Source organism: Dipodomys ordii, unplaced genomic scaffold (assembly GCF_000151885.1).
Source record: "Dipodomys ordii isolate 6190 unplaced genomic scaffold, Dord_2.0 Scaffold26, whole genome shotgun sequence".
In the NCBI taxonomy this organism is placed as follows: Eukaryota; Metazoa; Chordata; class Mammalia; order Rodentia; family Heteromyidae; genus Dipodomys; species Dipodomys ordii.
Window position 1 is genome coordinate 1,432,327 of NW_012267242.1, and position 21,399 is coordinate 1,453,725.

The 21,399-nt window shown below is 43.2% G+C and overlaps 2 protein-coding genes across 4 annotated transcripts in view; one reads left to right on the forward strand and one right to left on the reverse strand.

Annotated features, from left to right (window-relative positions):
- Window positions 1–2,935, forward strand: part of Traf5 (TNF receptor-associated factor 5) — a 35,984-nt gene extending 33,049 nt beyond the window's left edge. For all 3 annotated transcript variants that reach the window (XM_013015256.1, XM_013015254.1, XM_013015257.1), the window contains 2 exons: window positions 1,491–1,659; window positions 2,266–2,935. In XM_013015256.1, coding sequence (XP_012870710.1) covers window positions 1,491–1,659; window positions 2,266–2,843 — 747 coding nt within the window. In that variant the 3' untranslated portion in view covers window positions 2,844–2,935. The remainder of the gene's footprint in view (window positions 1–1,490; window positions 1,660–2,265) is intronic.
- A 15,246-nt stretch (window positions 2,936–18,181) lies between these two features.
- On the reverse strand, window positions 18,182–20,776 carry Rd3 (retinal degeneration 3). The gene is made up of 2 exons (XM_013015171.1): window positions 20,474–20,776; window positions 18,182–18,475 (listed from the first exon to the last, which is right to left on the reverse strand). Exons 1-2 carry the CDS (start codon window positions 20,767–20,769, stop codon window positions 18,184–18,186), a joined length of 588 nt encoding a protein of 195 aa, XP_012870625.1. The 5' UTR covers window positions 20,770–20,776; the 3' UTR covers window positions 18,182–18,183.
- Between the last annotated feature and the right edge of the window lie 623 nt (window positions 20,777–21,399).

The following is a 21,399-nucleotide window of genomic DNA, read 5'->3' on the forward strand; positions in this document are numbered from 1 at the left end:
AAAAAAGGGAGATGTGTGAGAGAGAGACAGAAAGAGAGAAAGAGAGAGAGGAATGTTGTATGTTCTTTCCAAGTTACTGAATATATTATGGCCTTTTACCTCTGATATATCAGTATATATTTCCTGAGAATAAAGATCATCTTGCCTGGTGCTGGTGGCTGATGCCTGTGATCCTAGCTACTCAGGAGGCTGAGATCTGAGAATCATGGTTCAAAGCCAGCCTGAGCAGGAAAGTCCGTGAGACTCTTAACTCCAATTAACCACCAGAAAACCAGAAGTGGAGCTGTTGCTTCAGTGGAAGAGCGCTCACCTTGAGCTGAAGAGCTCAGGGACAGCACCCAGGCCTAGAGTTCAAGCTTACAAAAAAAAAAAAAGATCATCTCTTGTATTACCCAGTACACTTAGCAATATCAGTAAATTATTTAATAATTATACAATACTTCCATAAAGTTTATGGCAATTCAAGTTTCAATTAATATTGGTTAAATATTACTGTTTCAGATACATTGAAGTCTGCTCTGCATTTTGTAGATAGCAAAACAAAACCATTGATTCTCTTAGGAAGAGAATGCTTGATTTTCTTTTTTACTTTTTTATTTAAGTAATTGTACAAAGAGGTTTCAATTTCATGAGAACAATGCATCTGGATCAGTGTCACCCCTTCCGTCATTCAATGCCACCCTTTCCTTCATTCCCCCCATATGAGAAATAAACATCACTAAAATATAGCCAAAGAAGTTACTTTCTAAATCATAAGTGGATTCCTAATGAGTAAATGTCTATCATGATTATAAAGAAATTTTATTGAAATTTGAAAGTTGGATTATCCCAGAAAATCTGGACCACAGAATTTCCATACTTAGTCACATATTTTATGTATACATATATATGCAATACACATATACACATATTATACATGTATATAGAGATGTATGTACATCTATACATACATGCATAGGTATGTGTGTCCTGAAAAAAGGAATGCATCATTTAATACTCCAATTCTGACCTTTTCTCTAGTATGGCATTAGAATTAAGTCACTCAGAAGAAGATAGTTTTATTTAATCTCGTTTACCTAAGAGAGCAGTTGGATACACAGGCCTACTCCAGGCTTTCTATTTCACCTGCAGTGCTCAGGCCAAAATAAGTGGCCTGTTCTAGCTCACTTTGCCTTTTAGCAGAACAGGAAGCAAATGGTAAGATGAGAGAAGAAACAAGAGAACAGATATATCAAGGTGAGTTAGGGAACCAAGAACAGAGAACTTTAAGGAGTAGTCAAATAACATAGGGAAACATCAAAGAGTTGGGATAGGAGTGGAGGAGAACAATAATGAGGGGCTTGTTTCAACAGCCCTTACTGAGTTTTCTCTTCTGCACTAGTATTTTTCATTTCATTAATTAACTGTAAAGTGTGTAAGCTGAAAAAACTAATCTCAATGAATTACTACATATTATCTATATTTTTATATGATCCATTTTGTTCTGGAAGGTTCTTGCCAGTCATATTGACAAGTCTGCTTGGATAGAAGCTCAAGTACATCAGTTACTGCAAATGGTTAACCAGCAACACAATAAATTTGACCTGAAGCCTTTGGTAGAAGCTGTTGATACAGTGAAACAGAAAATCACTCTGCTGGAAACCAATGATCAAAGATTAGGTATGTCTCATATTTTACTTCTTTCAGTAACATGTTCGTCTTCATGTGTTCATGAATGAGCAAATGCCTTGCCAGTCACATCTCTCCAAGAAAAGCAGTGGCTGAATTTGTGAAAAAGAAAGGAGATTCTGGCTGCTCAAGGAAATACCAGGGAGGCCCTAAATTGGGGTGTAAACACACAGGAAACAGAAGCCAGGAAATCCCAAGAACAGGAAGTGGAGTGCTGATTTTTAAGGAGTGGAAAATGAGCATCTAAGGAAGAGATGTGAGGAGAATGACTGTTTTAGGTGTGGAAAAATAAAAGAGGAACTGGCTATTTAAAAAGTCTTCTATTTAGAATGGTGTGGGCTCATACTAGGCAAACATTCAGTGATTTCTTGAACTGTGGCAAGCTCTGGTTTTAGAGCACATATTCCAGTTTTCTTGGCACCAGTTTACCAAGAATGTGATTATCACTGAGTTCATATAAGAGGTCCACCCATGAACACTGAATTCAACTCATCTTTCAGATGCCAGGATTTTATCGGTTCTCTTCAGGTTAGGACAACATTCAAATACAACTTATTAGGCCCATGTTTTAGGCTCATTTTGGTTTTTCCTTTGCAGTTGTTTTAGAAGGGGAGACAAATAAGCATGATGCACACATTAATATTCATAAAGCACAGCTGAATAAAAACGAAGAACGATTTAAACTGCTGGAGGGTGCCTGCTATAATGGGAAGCTCATTTGGAAGGTGACAGATTACAAGCTGAAGAAGAAGGAGGCAGTGGACGGGCACACAGTGTCCATCTTCAGTCAGCCCTTCTACACCAGCCGCTGTGGCTACCGGCTCTGTGCTAGAGCCTATCTAAATGGAGATGGGTCCGGGAAGGGGACGCACCTGTCCCTGTACTTTGTGGTGATGCGAGGAGAGTTTGACTCATTATTACAGTGGCCATTCAGGCAGCGAGTGACCCTAATGCTATTGGACCAGAGTGGCAAAAAGAACCACATTATGGAGACCTTCAAAGCTGACCCCAATAGCAGCAGCTTTAAAAGGCCTGATGGAGAGATGAACATTGCATCTGGTTGTCCCCGCTTCGTGGCTCACTCCACTTTGGAGAATGTCAAGAACACCTACATTAAAGATGACATTCTGTTCTTGAAAGTGGCTGTGGATCTCACTGACCTCGAGGATCTCTAATCACTGTTTATGAGGTGATAAGAAAACTTCTTGGATCCAAAAGCATGAAGGAGGACACAACTGTTATTGTATTGACCTGGCTGTCAGATTCAGTGTATAGTGTGTGTGTATAGTGTGTGTGTGTGTGCAGTACTGGTGCTTGAATTCAGAGCCAGAGCCCTCTCTATTAGTTTTTTTTTTTTTTTTTTTTTTTTGCTCAAGACTGGCTCTCTACAACTTGAGCCACACTTCCACTTTTGGCTTTTTCCTAGTTAATTGGAGATAAGTCTCACAGGCTTTCCCACCCAAGCTGGCTTAGAACCCTGATCCTCAGATCTCAGCCTCTTAAGTAGCTATGATTGTAAGTGTATATCTGCTTTTAATATTTAAAGTTAGCTTAAAACTTCTGAAGTGTAGTGAATTTCTGAAGTCTTCTCTTTACATTTTACTATGCCTCCATTTGAAACTTAAGACTCTTAGAATATATTATTTATATTTTCATATCTTATGTAATATGATTAGTTTCTTGAAAATAAAGCCTGGGGCTTATCTCTTTTACTGATGCTTAGTGAAATATCTCAGGCTTCCTGTAGTACTGAGTATTATTGAGAATAGAGTGCTGGCAGAATTTACAGTTGAAATTGATTTTGTATTTATTTTGTTTGGCCTGATGATTCTACACCTGACTATAAGCCCATAAAAGTCATTTAAAAAAAAACAACAGGCTCTTCCAGCTAAGTAGTTCCCAATATGTAGTTTTAAGATAAATTCCCTATTTAGACCCAATTTCTTTAGTTAAATGCTAATTTGGAAGAATTAGTACACCTCTAAGTATTTTTTTAAATAAAATTTACCATCAGTCTGCACTTAGCTTTGCAGACACATAAAGCATTTCATTCTCCCTACTGAAGCAAAGTAGAAAGTACTGGATAGTATATATTTAAAGAAATAGAGCCAGGAAATAAAATCTGAAACTCATATTTTGATAGGTTCAACTGTGTGAAAACTGTCATAGGTCAAAAATGGACAAGTCCTTTAATAAGTCAACAAAATAGATAAGTGTGTGTATGTGTATGTATGTGTATATACAAATCATGTGAAAGCATTTTATAATAATTGTGAATTGCTGGGAGAAAATGTATTACAGAATGTATTATACCATAAAGAAAATGCTATAAATGGATAAAAAGAAGCTAAAAACTAGGGGGAAAAGCATTTTCTACAGGTGATAGAAGTGCTCCAATCCAAAGCTGACTACTAAACACGGTATCTCCTGTTTTGGGGAGGGATTGGGGATTTAGCTCAGTGGAAGAGTGCTTGCCTGGCAAGTACAGGCCCTGAGTTTGGTCCTTGACACCTCAAAAACAAAACGGCAACTATTCTTTTGAGAAACCTTTTGAATTTACAACTGACATGAAAATTGTCATAAACCTGAGATGTTTCTTGACGGATGGAGTCCTGAGTATTTTGTGAAGAACAGAAACATAATGTTCTTATGATCTGTCTGGTCTCAGAGTATATATACAAATCAAGATGAGTCCTTAACTTTCCTGATAAGCCTGAGTTTAAACAAATTTCCCTGGTTGGAAAGGCATCATTATACCATTTTCCATAAGCACGTGTGGGTTGGCCCTTTTGAGCTTTCAAGGACAAGCTTTGACCAAGGGCCACTATGGAACAGCTCACTTAGGTGATAAACAGGCATCTAACAATTTCTGAACAGTTAACCCTATTGCAGAAATGAAACTTGCTCGACCAGCTTCAGAAATGACAGGAACTCTATCTCTTCTGGAATTTTCAAGATGCCAAAGGTTTATACGTATTACATTAATCATCCAAAGGATTAAGTTCAAAGAAATGGGAACAGAATTTAAATATACTAAAGAACTATACTATGGCTACTGGTGAATTCTGGTACAGTTGATAGATCAATGCATCACCTGAAACTTAGTACATATTGCTCTAGCCCAGAAGGCTAGATTCTACACATTTGTTTGTACTGTCTATAATCATGTCCAAGGTTACTTTTTGTATCTTCCAGAGCAGATCAAATTGTATGAATAATTAATTTTAGGCAATTGTAAAAAACACATTTTCAAGTTAGTGTCAAAATGCTGATTTTGCATTTTAACCCACTTCAGTGCATATAAAGTATGTCATGATGTGGTTTGCTTAGAAGTTTAGAGCGTTTACATCACTAGTGATTAAATGATCACAGAAAACTAAAAACTTAATTTTTACAAAATAAAGCCTTTTTTTAAAAAAATTGGAGCTGCTGTATACTAGTGGTTCACACCTATAATCCTAACTAATCAGGAGGCTGAGATCTGAGAATTGAGGTTCAGAGCCAGTCTGGGCAGAAAAGTCCCGCTCCAACCAGCAAAAAGCTGGAAGCGGAGTTGTGACTCAAGCAGTAAGCGTGCAAGCTGTGAGCAGAAAAGAAATGGAGCAAGAGGGGCTGGGAAGATGGCTCAGTGGTAGAGCGCTTGCCTTGCATGCATGAGGCCCTGGGATCAATTCCTCAGTACCACATAAGCAAAAAGAAAAAAAGCTGGAAGTGGTGCTGTGGCTCAAGTGGTAGAGTGCTAGCCTTGAGCTGAAGAGCTGAGGGACAGCGCCCAAGTTCAGAGTTCAGGCCCCATGACTGGACCCTCCCCCCCCAAAAAAAAAGCAATGGAGCAAGAGAACAAAGACAATTCAAGCCCTAGTACCAGAAAACAAACAAATGAAAAAATCCCCTTGGATCAACAAAACTATTATGAGTTTTTTTAAATCTGTATCACTAAGATTTAAATTTTTATCTCCATTTTGATCTAATGTTGGCTCTTGATACAGTGGCATAAAACAAAGAATATCCTTGAGAAAAGTATGGATTAAAGTGCAGGGTTGTGGAGATGCATATTAATGTGAATTCTGACCCTTGATCTATAAATTTGAGGTTTTCAGAGAAGACATAGTCACAGATATTCTACTTACAGTGCCAGTCTGAATATAAGTAAACAAGGAGCAAAGTATAACCTTTCCATGTCCCTGGACAATCACTGCATACCACTGAACCTCTTTTCTCTACCAAAGTAGTTGGAGACACTGGTCTTGATCCTTTTTTGTTTTTTTTGGTTGTACTTGCTAGGTAGGCCATCTGTTGCTTGAGCCTTGCCTACAGCTCCTTTTGCTCTGGTTATTTTTGAGCTAGATCTGACTTTTGTGCCTGGAATGCAAATTTATACTTCTTGCCATAGCTAGAATGACATATATAAAATATACACCCACCCACCTTTTCTGTTGAGGTATGGGGTATGGTAAACTTTTGTTGTCCAGCCTGGCTTAGAACTGAAATCTTCTCAGTCTAAGCTTACTAAGTAGTTAGGGTGCCAGGCAGGAGTGACCATCCTCAAGCTGGTCGAGATAAAGATTAGCAGGATGTACAAGAATAGTGAAGTTATTGGGGGAAAATATATTTTATAGGAGGAGAAAGAGGAGCCCACAGAACATCTGGAGAAGGAATGATCAGAGGTAAGAGAAGAGTACCAAGGGAGGTAGGAAGCGAAAACTATCAACCCTAGGAACAGCAGTTACCCCCAGCATACCCTATTCTTGACCTCCGTAGACCCCCTACTGCTGAGAATGCAGCTCCTACCCTGGCCTGTGCCTTAGGCAGCAGACACCTATATTTAAGCACCTGCTGCACATCTAGACTTGGTCACACAGTACTTCCAAGTCCACATCACCAAAAGGGAAATCTTCTCTCTCTCCCCATCACTGAAAACCCATTATATCTCCAATGTCTTCTACCTCAGGTGATGATATCACCCTATGTTCGAAATTCCTCCTGTACCTTCCTTATCGCATCACCTAATTTGACCTCCAAAAATACCCTAAAACTGATTTCCAATTTGATCGCCAATTTTTCTTTTTCTTTTTTTTTTGGTGGTTGTGGGGCTTGAACTCTGGGCCTGGGCGCTGTCCCTCAGCTCAAGACGAGCACTCTACCACTTGAGCTACAGTGCCACTTCCCGCCAATTTTTCTTTAAACAATTCTCACTACCCTATTGTATACTTCTGGCATTATGTTATGCACATATATATAGTGTATCCTATATATATCCTATATACATATATATATATTTATATCTTACAACTGTTCTGTTTTAGTTTTACTCTTTCAAATCCTTCCTCCGTGCTGTAATTGGTGATCTAACAAATTTGAGTGGGCCTCCCTTAGCCACCCTGTGGCTCTACCACCCATCTCTGCTCTCCTGCCTTAATATGTGCCATATGTTCTGAGTTTAGTATTGCTACAAGCTGTAACATTTCTCTAATCATGTGCACATGCCTACCTAGAATACTCTCACCTACTTTGCCTGATGAATTTCTGCCCTTTAACACAGTGCCTGGGCCTTACGTCCTCTGGAATGCCTTCCCAAACTAGCTCTCATTCTGCATTCCAAACTTCCACCTATTACTAAACCAAAAGATCTTGCTCTGCTCCATTCTTCCATATTCTGTTGCTGGACTCCTTCCCCCCCCCACACACACACTAGAAAGCAATTGCTAATTAACTATATATTTACCAGATATGACTCCAGTCATCAAATTTATAATCTGTGGCTCAAACATAATAAAGAAAAATGATCAGTGAAACTTTGCCTTTCAACTTCTCCCCTGTCCCCTGGAGAAAAAGTATGTCAGACCAGTTCCAGATGTTTGCGATGAAAAACAAGACAGGACCCAAAAAACATCTGAAGAGCCTCCAGGGGCAAGATTTATGAAGGAAAAAGACTAAACAGATCCACCTAAGGACTGGGGGAAATTAAAGAAAAGAGAAAAATAAATCTGAAACTGGGAGCTGCTGGGAATTGTGGCTCAAGAGATTCTGGTTCCTTTTTCTTCTAAAGGGCTGACACTGAAAACATTATTTTAGGCTATTTAAATTCCATAGAGCCTCCAATTGGTTCCAGAATTTATATGGTGTTTGAACAAATAATGGCATAACATAAATTGTGATAAGCAGCTTAAGAAGATTCAAGTGCAGTGAAAAATACTATGGCTGGGAAAGGGAGGACGTAGTTAAGGACTGTTAGGGAAGACCTTTATAATGTGGCAAGACCAGATATGGTGTGGCAGTGACACGTGTTCTGAAATCCCTGAGGAATTTCTTATGAAAACATTTGGCTGGGCGCTGGTGGCTCACGCCTGTAATCCTAGCTACTCAGGAGGCTGAGATCTGAGGATCGCAGTTCAAAGCCAGCCCGGGCAGGAAAGTCCATGAAACTCTTATCTCCAATAAACCACCAGAAAAACGAAGTGGCCCTGTAGCTCAAGTGGTAGAGCACTAGCCTTGAGCTGAAGAGCTGAGGGACAGCATTCATGCCCAGAGTTCAAGCCCCACAACCGACAAAAAAGAAAGAAAGAAAGAAGGAGAAAACATTTGTCTCCTCCACTCCCTTGGTTGGACAGCCATGTCTCCATAGCCCCACCAAACAGATTCTGCCATGCGAAACTTGCAACTTGAGTGAGCAAATGGAAGAAGAAACGTTCCTCTCACTCCACATTGGTGGTCACTCTGGAGGTGGCAGATGTGGTGGTGGCAGCAGGGATTTCCTCTAGGTTTTCTATTGTGTTTGGGTATTGTTGCACCCACGTTGCTTTCACTGGAATGACATACCAAATTCAAGGAGATGGATGAGATTACAATGAGATTGTAGAAGGGTCCACAGGGAGTTTTACCAGAATACTATGGAATGGCTTTAATATGGAATACTAAAATCTGAAGCAAATATGGGAAAATACTAAAATAGGATAAATTTGGGTGGCTGAGTACATTATTCTTTATAACTTTATACATGTCTATTAATTTCATATTGAACATTTTAAAGAAAAGCTACCCTTTCAAGATTCTATAAAAAATAACAAACCCAAGTAAAAAAGAATTGATGAAAGTATACAACTCTTAAGACAGAGCTTACCAACAAAACCAAAAGCTGGTTCAATAAATCTGAGCAAGAAAAAATTTCAATAGACTGTATGAAGACAAAAATTTGAGATGTTAAGAATCCGATGGACAATTTTACAGCAATAAATTTGAAAATGTAGATAAAGTGAATACTTTCATTTTAAAAATGCCTTGGGAAGAAAAGAAAAAAACTGACATTTTAATAACTGTGAAAGCTACAACTTGTTCTCCCTTAAAAAGAAATACATCTGCCTTTAAGACCTAAAGCTTGGATCATTCACATGCTTTTTCTATTTAATATAAAAGTAAGCTATCTGTCTGAGTCATTTAAGACCCAATACAATCTGATATCAAAACCAGACAAGAACCAAGTGCCTGTTCCTATAATCCTAGCTACTTAGAAGGCAAAGGTAGGAAGGAAGATTGTGGTCAGAGAACAGCCAGGTAGCCTATCTGCAAAACAAAATTGTTTTAAAAGAAATAGAAGGAGCCAAACATGGGTGTTTTGTGCTACTCAGAAGGCTGACATCTGTTTAAACCCAGCCCAGGCAGGAAGGTCCAGTGAAACTCTTATCTCCAAGTAAGTGAACAGCACACACACACACACACACACACACACACACACGGAGCTGTGGTAGAGCACTAGCCTTGAAAAGTGAACACCACACACACACACACGGAGCTGTGGTAGAACACTAGCCTTGAGCAAAAGTAGCTCAAGGACAGCACCCAGACCCTGAGTTCACGCTCCAGGACTGGCAGACACACAAAGACAAGAGATCCAATTTATGGATATAGACACACAAATCCTAAATTTCACAGCAAACTGCATCCAGCAATGAATGCCCACCAAGAAAGATACATACCAAAACTGTTAACGCTAGTTCATCAACAGAAAAAAAAAATCACTACTACAGAATAACAGAAAAGCTCTATCATCTTAAAGACTAATAATGAAAATATCTAGTTAAAAATCTGGTCGTTTCTATTTTAAAAGCAAAAATAAGACAGCAGGGCAGAGTAGGGGAAAAAAAGAATTGCCTTTTTTAAAAAGAAGAAGAGAGGATCTGCAGAAAATGTCGCACTGGAACAGAGAATACAATCGAAGGAACTTCTGCAAGGAAAGAAGCCACTCGTCGCGGTTTCGGGGGGAAAAAGCCGAAATCGATATTTGCAGGTGAATTCTTACCTACAAAACCAGAGAACTGTCAGGCTATAGAGAACCGATGGGTCAACCACCAAAGTCCACACTAGGCTATGGTGCAGTCGCAGGAAAAACTCTGGTGGGGGAGAGGGGAGGACCTAGAAAAGATGCCCAAAATGCCACCCAGAACTCGCAACCATGCACCCGCCGAGCAAGGGAGGCCTCGCATGCACAGCGCTGCATGCGCAGCTTTACGACGGCACTGGCTCTCGAAATCTGCGCACATCAATTAAAAACAATCTGGAGCTGCCGACAATTCCCGAGGACGCTCGGCCGTCCGGCGACGGGCGGTCACCGAACTTGCCTTTAGCTTTAGCGCCACGGGTGGAAGGAAAAGGCTTGGCGGAGGAGTCTCCGGAAGTCCGGGGCGAGAGACTTCCGCCCTCACTCGAAGCCGAAAGAGCCTTTGATTTCCGCCCGAATGTGAGCCGGGGCAGACCACTTCCGGTTTGGGTTTTCACTTTGCACGCCCCGAAGCTCAGCCGTCAACGTAGCCCGAGGGTATCTTCTTCTTCAGGTGACCATCTTTTTTTCTGAACATTTACCACTTTCATCAAATTAAAGTTCTGAAGGTTGGAGGCCTCTTCATATATGTTAGGTGAGTTAAGTAAACAATCCATTTACCGTTTAAAAAATACTTTCTGTGTGTTCAACTCATATTTTGCTAGTGCCAGATATAATGCTAACCATGACCTGATCCCTTCCGCCAAACTTTTTTCTCTTGGACATTGAAAACAAATAAATAGTGCATAATCATGTGGATGAGTGCTATGACTTGTCATGAACATGTCAGGGGGACGGGAAAGGCTTTGGAGAAGAAATATCTAAATTAACAACAGGAGGACGAGTAAGAATTTTCCATTGGGGAAGATTTATTATAGGCCAAAGGAATTGCACGTGCTACCATTGGCATTAGGATTTTTGAGTCTTGCTCAAGCAAGATACTTACACTTCTATTTGATTTATGAGTGGTCTAATCAGACTTCTTGCTTTTAATGAAAGTAAACTGAATTGCTGGTTTAAGTGGGAAATGTTAGGTCTAAATAGCCAGGTGTACTTATCTTGAAGCTCTGGACTGCTTTTGATCTACACATATTCCTGCCTTACCCTCAGAGAGAAGCAGTTTCCTGTGGTATAGAAATTGGGGTCCTAGAGTCCTTTATATAGTTAAACCAGAAAAAAAGGAACCAAAATCTTTAAGATTTATGCTAGTTTTTTTCTAAATCTTTCTGATAATTTTATTTACTACAGAATACTTATTCAAGATAGTTATAATCCATTCACAGATTTTTTTCTAATGAAACTACTGAAATTAATGAAATATACTAAAACAAAAATAATTACTGACAAGAAAGAAAAGGAATGAAGGAATAACTTTATAGAAAAAGACATTTCAAAGTGATAGCTAAGGGGCGGGGAGAGAAAATTTTGGTGTGGCTTCTTCCCCAAAGAAGCTATACTATGAAAAGAAAAAGAGGTGGGGGGCGGGGGGAACATAGCTAGTTCAGAGAAAAGCAGCCTGAGAGTATAGTCAGATAATTCTGAGAAAAACTCATGGAAAACTCCCAAGTAGCAATCCCTACCTACTACCTGAAGCCTCCCCAGAGTCCAGCATTTTGGTTTCTCAGGGCAGACAGCTTAAGAAGCTTCAGGATGGGCTGGAAATGTGTCTGAGTGGTAGAGTGCTTGCCTAACATGACATGCATGAAGCCCTAGGCTTGATTCCTCAGTACCATATAAACAAAAAAAGCCAGAAGTGGCATTATGACTCAAGTGGTAGAGCTCTAGCCTTGAGCACAGAAAGGGTCAAGGACAGTGCCCAAGCCCTGAGTTCAAGCTCCAGGACTGGCAGAGAGACAGACAGACAGGCAGACAGACAGACAGACAGACTGACTGACTGACTGACTGACTGACTGACTGACTGACTTCAGGCTACTTTTTCATCTCAAGCAACAGAGTGAATTCCTTGCTTATTCTTACCTTAATAAGCAGAAGAAGGTTCTGTTTGGGCTTGAGATTAGCCTCAGGTTGACCTTCAATGTTGAAAATTTTTATTAAGTCTTCCAACAAATTTCTTATTGAATTGTTGAAGCCACTCGAGTCCTCGAAGTCCAGGAAAGTCACCAGCCATTGGTCCTTTATCAGCGTCTACAAGATTTACCACTTTCTGTCCTATATTGTCATAAGACCTTCAAGGGACTGAACCACTGCCTCAACCTCAGATCAAATCCTAAGCCCCTTTCTGTGATGATTCTTTGCTCCCAGCGGCAAACACATCTTGGATTACTAAAAAGTAGAAAATCTCTGAGTTTAGTTTGTGCTGAGGGACTCAGAATAACCCCTTTCTGATTCCAGAAGCTTTATGTGATTTGATTTCAGTTAATCCCTACAACAGTGTCATGCAGATATTACTTAACTGAGAAAACAGAAACTCAACTGTTAAATTCCTAGGCTAAGATCACTCATTTATGGATAGCACTTCAGGTACCCTACTTCTGTCTGTAAATTTGCCCTTGCTGGAGAAGCCCCATCTTTGTCTGTACAAGCAGGAGCTGCATAGGCCTTCTGTGACCACCAGGGGGCCATCTAGGGCCTCTGCAGATAAGAGCAAACTTGGTTCCCAGGTCCAGCTTGTGTCTGCCACTAGCATTAAACCCCAATAAGAGCTAAGAATGTGTCACCAGTGACCTGTTCTGAGGACAAGGGCAGCGTCCACACTCTCCTACTACTTTTTCAGGAGTAAAAGTTTCTGCCACTTAATACAAGGAAAGAGTCCTGTATAGCCCACCCCCAGCCAACGAATTCTACCTGCTGTATTCCAGCTTTCTTAATACATGCCTGTCTGTCTCACTTGCTGTCTCTCTCATGCACAGTACCTTATGAGTAGTATCTATAACCAAGATCAGATAAATACGATCACCTACAATTGTATTCTTGCAGGTTTCTTTACAGGTTGCATTTCATCTCATCTCCAAGCTGCGCCTTGACGTCACTAAGGAGATGATAAATATCTATCACAGATGATATCTACGTGCTCCACAGCCTTACAACCATCTGTCTCTGACATAAGATCACATAAAGCCATGGGAATCATTCCAAAGGGCATTCCTCTCCTTGAAATACATCCATTCAGCCATGTGTTAGATTCACATAGTCAAATAGGCCAATACAGAATCTCCTGAGGTCTACAGAAAGCTCAGGGTAAATTTTTGTTGTTGTTGTTAATCATGGGGCTTGAACTCGGAGCTTGGACACCGTCCCAGAGTTTTTTTTACTCAAAGTTAGTGCTCTACCACTTTGAGCCACAGTGCCACACTGATTTTCTGGTGGTTAATTGGAGACAAGAGTCTTACATACTTTCCTGCCCAGGCTGGCTTCAAACTGAGATCCTTAGATCTCAGCCTCCTGGGTAGCTAGGATTACAGTTGTGAGCCACCAGCACTTGGCCAGATAGGATGATTTAAAGCCATGAATGTCAGCCATGGCTACAAAATAAAGCCACTTGGATAACTTTTCTAAGAACAAAAAAATGATGCTTGGGTCACTTCCTGAGTGTCTGATTTAATAAGACCAGAATGTAGCCTGGGCACTAGAATGATGATCTAATATACAGCCAAATTTGGGAATTACAGGGTTGAAAGATTAGGAACATTAGGCTTAAGAGCAGTGATTGAAAAGCCAGTCCTGGAGGGCTGGGGTGTAACTCAGTGGTAGAGCACTTGTCTAGTTTGTACAAGGACCTGGGTTGAGTTCTTGCTCCTGCCACAAAAGAGCCAGACTCAGACTCTCCAGCAAAAGAAAATTGAAAAGTACTCATTTGTATATTCAATCAGCGTCTCATTATCTATTTAATTGAAGGGAAGACTGTCGAACAAACATAAGATCATAGATTTGAAAGTTTCTTTATAGTTTTCAAAGCATTTTATCTTATTTTAATCTCACTGCAAGCCTGGAAGGTAGAGAGCTATGTTCATTGGATAGATGAGGAACAGGTGCCTCAGAGAAATAAGTGGTTTGCAAAGATGTAAGGTGCATTTTGTGAGATCCATAATTCAAGATGCTCACAGCCCCCAAATTCCAACAACCTTCCATGCACTGTGAAGCTTTTCTTCCTCCTCCAAGGAAGAGCAAAATCTGCTGATGAGTAAGTCAGGGTTTTTAAGAGAAGATGAAGGGGCAATGCAAAAATTAAAATGAACAATTAGAACCCTTCCTGAAGGACCCGCATGAGGCTATTTCACATTAACATCATTCAGCAGACGATTGCTCACTAAAAAGTCATGATAAGTGTATATTATATGTAGTACATAATGAATCAGTAGCAGTCTTTCATGTCTGCCCATGCTATATTCTATAAGATGACAGCCCAATAGGTTTGTTCATACAGCATCATCTCAAACACATGCAGAATCATGTTAGCATGTGATGATGGTGAGGATATCACCAGGCCATAGGAATTTTTCATCTGTCTTACTCTTACATGATCTATTGTTAACTGAAGCATTTGTGACCCCAGGGTCACCACCTCTCTCTAGAGGACCTGTTTCTGGGAAACCAAATGTTAAGCAGTACTTCTCTCAAGGCCTACATTGAACAAGGAAAGGCATTGGCTAAATAAAGCATTAGAAAGCCAGGTGCAGCGGCTCACATCTGTAATTCTATCTATTCAGGAGACTGAGATCTGAGGATTGTGGTTTGCCAGCCTGCACAGACAAATCCAAGAGACTCTTATCTCCTGTGTGTTGTCAAAATGCCCAAACTGGCGGTATGGCTCAAGTGGTAGAGCACCAGTCTTGAGCAAAGGAGCCAAGCAAGAGTGAAAGACTCTAGAGTTCAAGTTCCAGTATTGTCAGGAACAAAAATAAAACTAAAAACAAAAAGTCATTCGAGCACAGTCGGGACTTGTTTGGAGTCCACACACACCTTGGTCATTTGGCCAAAGATGAACTTCAGAAATTCCACCCAGAAGTACCTAAGCCAATTCAGAGAAGAACTAACAGCTGTTTTATCTTTACTACTAGGATACCTGCAGTAGCCACAGTCCTGGCCCATCTCCTTTATGGTTACTACGCATAGGGGTGCTCAGGAAATAGTGGATGAATGGATGGCTGGAGTCTGAAGAACTGTGGTGACTACCCACAATATGCTGAGCTTATCTTAGGCGGTACAAACTGAAAGTTAACACAGACCCTGACCTCAAAGAGTTCACAACCTCATAGATCAGAAATGGCTCATTCTTTCATGTCTTCCCTCTGCTTCTGCCATTTTTGTTTGTTGTAGTGGGATTTGAACTGAGGGCTTTTGCACTTGCTAAGTAGGAGCTCTATCACTTGAGCCACATCTCTAGCTCTTCTTTGTTTTTGTCGGTCTTGGGGCTTGAACTCTCAGCCTGAGCACCGTCCCTTAGCTCTTCAGCTCAAGGCTAGCACTCTACTACTTGAGCTACAGGGCCACTTCTAGTTTTCTGGTGGTTTACTGGAGATAAGAGTTTCACACACTTTCCTGCCCAGGCTGGCTTTGAACCGTGATCCTCAGATCTCAGCCTCCTGAGTAGCTAGGATTATAGGTGTGAGCCACCGGTGCCCGGCTATCTCCAGCTCTTTTTGCTCTGGTCATTTTTTTTTTTTTTTGAGATAGGATCTTGTCCATGATAGAGTCTTTCTCCAAATAGGATCTTTTTGACCAGGCCAACTTAAACTGTGATCCTCCTATTTACACTTCCTGCCCATTATTTCCTGTTGAGATAAGGTCTTGAGAATTTTTCTTGCATAGGCTGGCCTGGAACCATGATCCTCCCAATCTTCATCTCCCCAGTATCTAGGATGATAGATGTGAGCCATCAGTTCCTGGCTGCCCATCCCTTAAAGTGTGTCTGTAAAATACCTACTGTGTGCCCAGAAAGTAGGGACACAGACATGAAATCCCTAAACTTAGGGATTTTACTATTGAAGGCAGTAGAACAGAGGACAGCACACCATGAACACTTACACCATCATGTTGTAAGTCAGCAAGAGAAGTCAATGGGGGCAAACGGGGACATGCAGTATAGAAAGGGTGTACAGCATGTAGAAGGAACACTGCAGTCCAATTCTAGGCCAATTGCTTATGTATAACCTGCGACACGATGTAACACACTTGAGCTCCTCTGAGATCAAGTGGGAAAATGTGGGCAAAGGCACTGTGTATGCTGGAAGGACAATTGATATATTCATAAAGTATTTTTCCTTTTTTTTCTTATTTATTTATTTGGTGCCAGTCCTAGGGCTTGAACTCAGCACCTGAACATTGTCCCTACACTTTTTAGCTCAAGGCTAGCCCTTTACCACTTGAGCCACACCTCAAGTTCTAGCTTTGTTTTTTTTTTAATTGTCAGTCATGGGGCTTGAACTCTGGGCCTGGACACCGTCCCTGAGCTCTTCAGCTCAAGGGTAGCACTCTACCACTTCAGCCACAGTGCTACTTCCTGTTTTCTGGTGGTTAATTGGAGATAAGAGTCTCATGGCTTTCCTGCCAGGGCTGGCTTTGAATCACCATTCTCAAGATCTTAGCCTCCTCGGATGTGAGCCACTGGCTCAAAGCTGTTTGTTGATGACCTCATGTCTCCATCTATAGCAGTATAATAGGACTGACCTATTTGGAGAAAAGACCTATTTTGTCCATTCCCTTTGCATTTCAGAGCAACTTCTTTGGTGGCTCTCTCTCCTCTCTACTAAAGAGATCAGAACCTCAACACTGCATGCTTTTGTTCTGGGCTCTGGAGTCTGGATACTTAGTGTGAGCCTGGCAGAAGCTTCTGGTTCCAGTCAGTGCCAGAATGACTTCCTGATGGCAGCCCGGCACTCAGCAGAGAGGAAAATCTTGATCCTGGAATGTTCATCCCCCTCCTACTGGCCCCTCCCCCAGCAGCAGCAACAAACTCCAGCATGGACAGTAGAATGTGCTAGAAAACACTGCAGCCGCACTTGGTCTGTGAAAACTCTTCACAACATTCATATAGCTTATATAAAAAAAGTTCACCTTGCTGCTCTGTCTTGAATATGATTGTTTTCATGATTTTTAAAAAAAAATTTAGATTCCAAGCTTATTAGCTATTAGAATGCAAATTTAATACACTATGTAATACAATTCCAAAAGAAACAGGTGTCAATTTCCTTTTTTTTTTTAACAAGTCGAGCTGTTAAAGTAATTTCAGAGTAAGTTTTGAAGTAACATTGTGTTTTGTCAGCAGCCCCTGTGAGTATCAGGACATAGCCTGAGATCCAACTGCCAGTGAGGGATGGCGTCAGCTAGCCCTCGGCACCGTATTTTGTGAAGAGTAGTTAGGGTAAAGTCACTGTAGACCAGGTATTAGTTATATAGTACTAGGTATGGCTAGGTACAGAAAAAAGCCTAGAAATCAGAGACCTAGGCTCTAGAGCTAGTCTGAAGGCCTTGAAACTGCTGCGCCTCTGGCAGGCACTGTGGAGGCCCAGCCACAGAGGCCATAATGACCTCTGTGTAGTGGGGTAACACAACAGTCCCCCCATCCCCCACCCCCACTGCCTTTTGTGGGAAGCAGCTGAGATGGCAGTGGGGGGGGGGGTCCGATGACAGGAGGTTGATGGAATCTGCCCCATCACAGCCCAGGATTCAAGGACTCAGGGGCAGAGACTCTTTCTACAGGAGCGACCTCTGGGTGAGGAATCTGGCTGCAGTTTAAGGCAGAAGCATGGCCCTGGCTGAGCCTAAGTTCTTCATTCCCTAGCAGAAGAGTGGATGAATGGTTACTGTGGTCCTTGGCAGCTTGGCCAGCCCAGGAGGCTGCGTGTGACACCCCTTTCCCCATGAGACCAGCCAAGTGCCAGCAGAGAAGGGACACCATCCGCCATTGCCCAGAGAAGGGAGTGACATTGGGTGAGGCCTTGCTAAGGGGGCTGGAAATTCTATTTACAGACAGCCGGGACAGATGGCTGGAAGCCACCATCTTGGCTCTCTACACCACAGGGCCAGGGCTGCTGTAGCAGACTTTGCTCTGCCTCAGCTCCAAGGCCAGACTCAGCCCTGTGACCCATGGAGGAGGGCGGGGTGGGGGACAGCTTGTGCCCTTTGGAATGGGGCCACCTCTCGGGTGTCCTTGACCGGGGATACGTGGAGAGGTTCCAGAACTGGTGGCTGACCGCCCAGCCTCTGCTGCCCTCCTCGCAGGTGGCGAGAGAGTGGACAGGTCAGTCGGCCTTGGGTGTCCGGAACTCCGGCATGCTCCAGGTGCGGGGCGGCGGCGGCGCCACGCGCTCCACGTCCTCGGAGATGGTCCTGATGTCACTGGCGAAGGGGGAGATGCGCGCGCGGGTCTTGAAGGTGGTCAGGCTGCCCCGGGGCCGCAGGCTCCACTGGCGGGTCAGCCGGTGGGCCTCCTCCTCCTGCTTCATCCTCTCCAGGACCTCCTGCAGCACCGTGCGGAAGAGCCGGGACACCTCCTGCACCTCGGGCTCCTGCTCCGCCAGCAGCTGCCTGAACCTGGGCAGAAAGAAGGCCGTGTGCAGTGGGTCCCCTGCACATGGTGTGGCCTGCCTCACCCCACCCTTGGGTAGGAGTGCACCCCCCTGTAATCCCGGTGGGGTGGTCAGTCTCTGTTCATTGCATCCATTTCCACCTGCTCCAGAGCTCAATCGGGAGGCCCTCAGCCACACTACTGCCTCCGTGCATCCCGAGTTCAAATCCCAGCTCTGCTTCCTCAGTGCCCGCTGGGGTGACAGCGATCTTTCTGGAAGGTATATTGGACTTACATAGGTAGAGAGCCTGACACCAACGCCCAGGGGATCAGTGATAGAGGATCCGTGGCCTTAACTGGTGCCAGGCTTTCTGGTTAAACCTCTCAGCCCTACCCCATCACCCCTCTGTGCTGTGTGATCTCTTCGTGCAGATCTGACTTTATGTCACTGTCCTATGCTACCCCTCGGGCAGCTGCAAGTCCCCTTCTAGGGCAGGGGCTGTCTTGACTGTTCACAAAGGATCCCTGCCACTTGTCAGGAAGACCAGGAAGGATCACATGGAGTCCCACAGGCCTGGAAGTCACTGAACCTTCTAGTGCTCTGATAAATCATCTTTGCTTAGCGCTCACGCAAGTCCTTCCTTGCTTTCTTTCTTGCTTGCTGACTTGCTTCCTTCCTCCCCTTCCTTTCCTTTTCTTTCTCCCTCCCTCCCTCCTTTCCTTCCTTCCTGACTTGTCTTTCTTTGGCTGGCCCTGGTGTTTGAACTCAGGTCCTTACATGTCACTTTGCTTTCTTGCTTCATGGGATAGCACTTTGTCCCTTGAGCATGCCTCTAGCCTAGATTTTTGCTTGTCATTTTAGAGATGGCATCTCAAGTACTTTTCTTCTTGGACTGGCCTCTAGCATCTCCAGATCTCAGCCTCCTGAGTAGGATGATGGGCATGAGCCACAGGTGCCAGGCCCATCATCAATGAGTCATTTAATACTTGGTTTCCTCTACTCTATTGACAGTCAGGACTCCACAAACTTTTCTGTAGAGACTGAGGCAGAAAGTATAATAAAAGACAGCCTCCCCTCACCTTCACTCGTGCTGGAGAATGAAAAGGAGCCTTTAAGGGGAATTTCAAAGAAAAAGATGTATCTGTTAAAGCAATGTGCAAGGGAAAGATTTGGGGAATTTTAGAATATTCTAGTGTGGATTTGAACTCCTTTACAAAGAGAAATGCCAATAAAAAACTTGCATTGTTTTTTGCATTTCTTGGATATGGCTTTGACTGCTTGCATGTTATTTGCATTGGCTTCATCCATCCGAAGAGGACAGGGCCACATGGCCACAGCTCCAAAGAACACTACATTGACCTTCAGAACATTGCTGTAATCAAATTCTAAACGCTCAGCTTCCCCCACACTGTGGAAGCTGGTATTAAAGAGGATAATTGCAATACCAATTTTGGAAGAGATTCTTCTGGAAAGCTTCTCCAGAAGGTAATATTGAAGATAAACTGATGAAGAAAGAAACAGGGGTTGGGAATGTGGCTTAGTGGTAGGATGCTCTCCTGGCATGCATGAAGCCCTGGGTTTGATTCCTCAGTACCATATAAACAGAAAAGGCCAGAAGTGGCACTGTGGCTCAAGTAGTAAAGTGCTAGCTTTGAGCAAAAGAAGCTCAGGAACAGTGGCCAGGCCCTGAATTCAAGCCCCAGGACTAGCCAAAAAAAAAAGGAGACAGTTGTTGAGACCCAGAATACTAAAAGTCTAGAAAGTTCAAAGGTCTTGGATCCTGCCAGCCACACCTAGCTAGTACCTCTCTCCAGTGCTTTCAAGAGCCGCCTCTGAGCTTCTGAAGCTCTGGCCTGACCTGGTATTCCTTGTACCTTTCCCATTCCTCTTCCTGCCTTGTTCCTTCTAACAGATGGCTGGGTCATCCAGGTCTTAGGTTCCAGCCTTGGGGTCCCAGGCCTCTGCCATCACCCTCCCAAGAGTGAGCAGCATGACAGCTAGCGCCCCTAGTGCCAGGGCTTACCTGAGGATGGCAGGCCCGCAGTAGGATGGGTGGATCTTGGCGCAGACATCCTCTAGCTGCAGCCTCTCCCCGGGGCTGAGGTCGTAGGTGAGCCGGGGTGTGCTGGCCAGCCAGCTGTAGTCCACGCCCGTGCAGATCTTCCTAACCGTGTTATTGCGCTCCCGTTTCTGCCTCTCTGCCTCCCGCATCTGCCCAGCCAGCTCCATCATGAGCGTCTCCAGAACCATCTCAGCTGGGCTCCGGGATGAGAGCCGGGGCGGGGCCTCGCTCCAGCGGAGCCATGGGATGAGGGACATGGCCCCTCCAGACAGCACACGAGGGCGTCTCCCCTGGGTTTCTCTGTCAATTATGGAAGAACCCAAGAGATCAAGTGGGAAAGAGGAGAGTTGGGGTTCAGTTGGAAAGACTTGCTATACGGTCTGGGGATGCATGCAGCCTCCTGGGTCACTTAGCTTCTCCAAACAAGCATTTCTGGTTCTAGAAGACAACATAAGACTGTTGTTAGGAGTCGTTGTGAATAAACATATACCAAGAGAACTACCTAGAAGTAATACACACACACACACACACACACACACACACACACAGATGACTAATGTATTACGTGGTAACTTTAACTCTCCTTTATTCTGGGATTAACCTGCATGAGTTAAGACAATAAAGACTGATCTATTTATTTTATAGATGCTCACTGGGCACTCACTGTGGTCAGACCCTTCGCTGTGTGCTGAGTGCTAAGTGCTAGGCACTGGTGCCAGAGGAATGATGCATACCCCTAGTTTCTTGCTCAGTTCCTGGGGAAGGAATCTGGCACACAGGCAATCACAAAGTGCTGCGGCTGAGCTGAGCTGGGTCTGCATGAGCAATCTGGCTGCAGAGACAATGAGGGACCAGCGCCTGGCCAGGGAGGTCAAGGAGTCCATTCC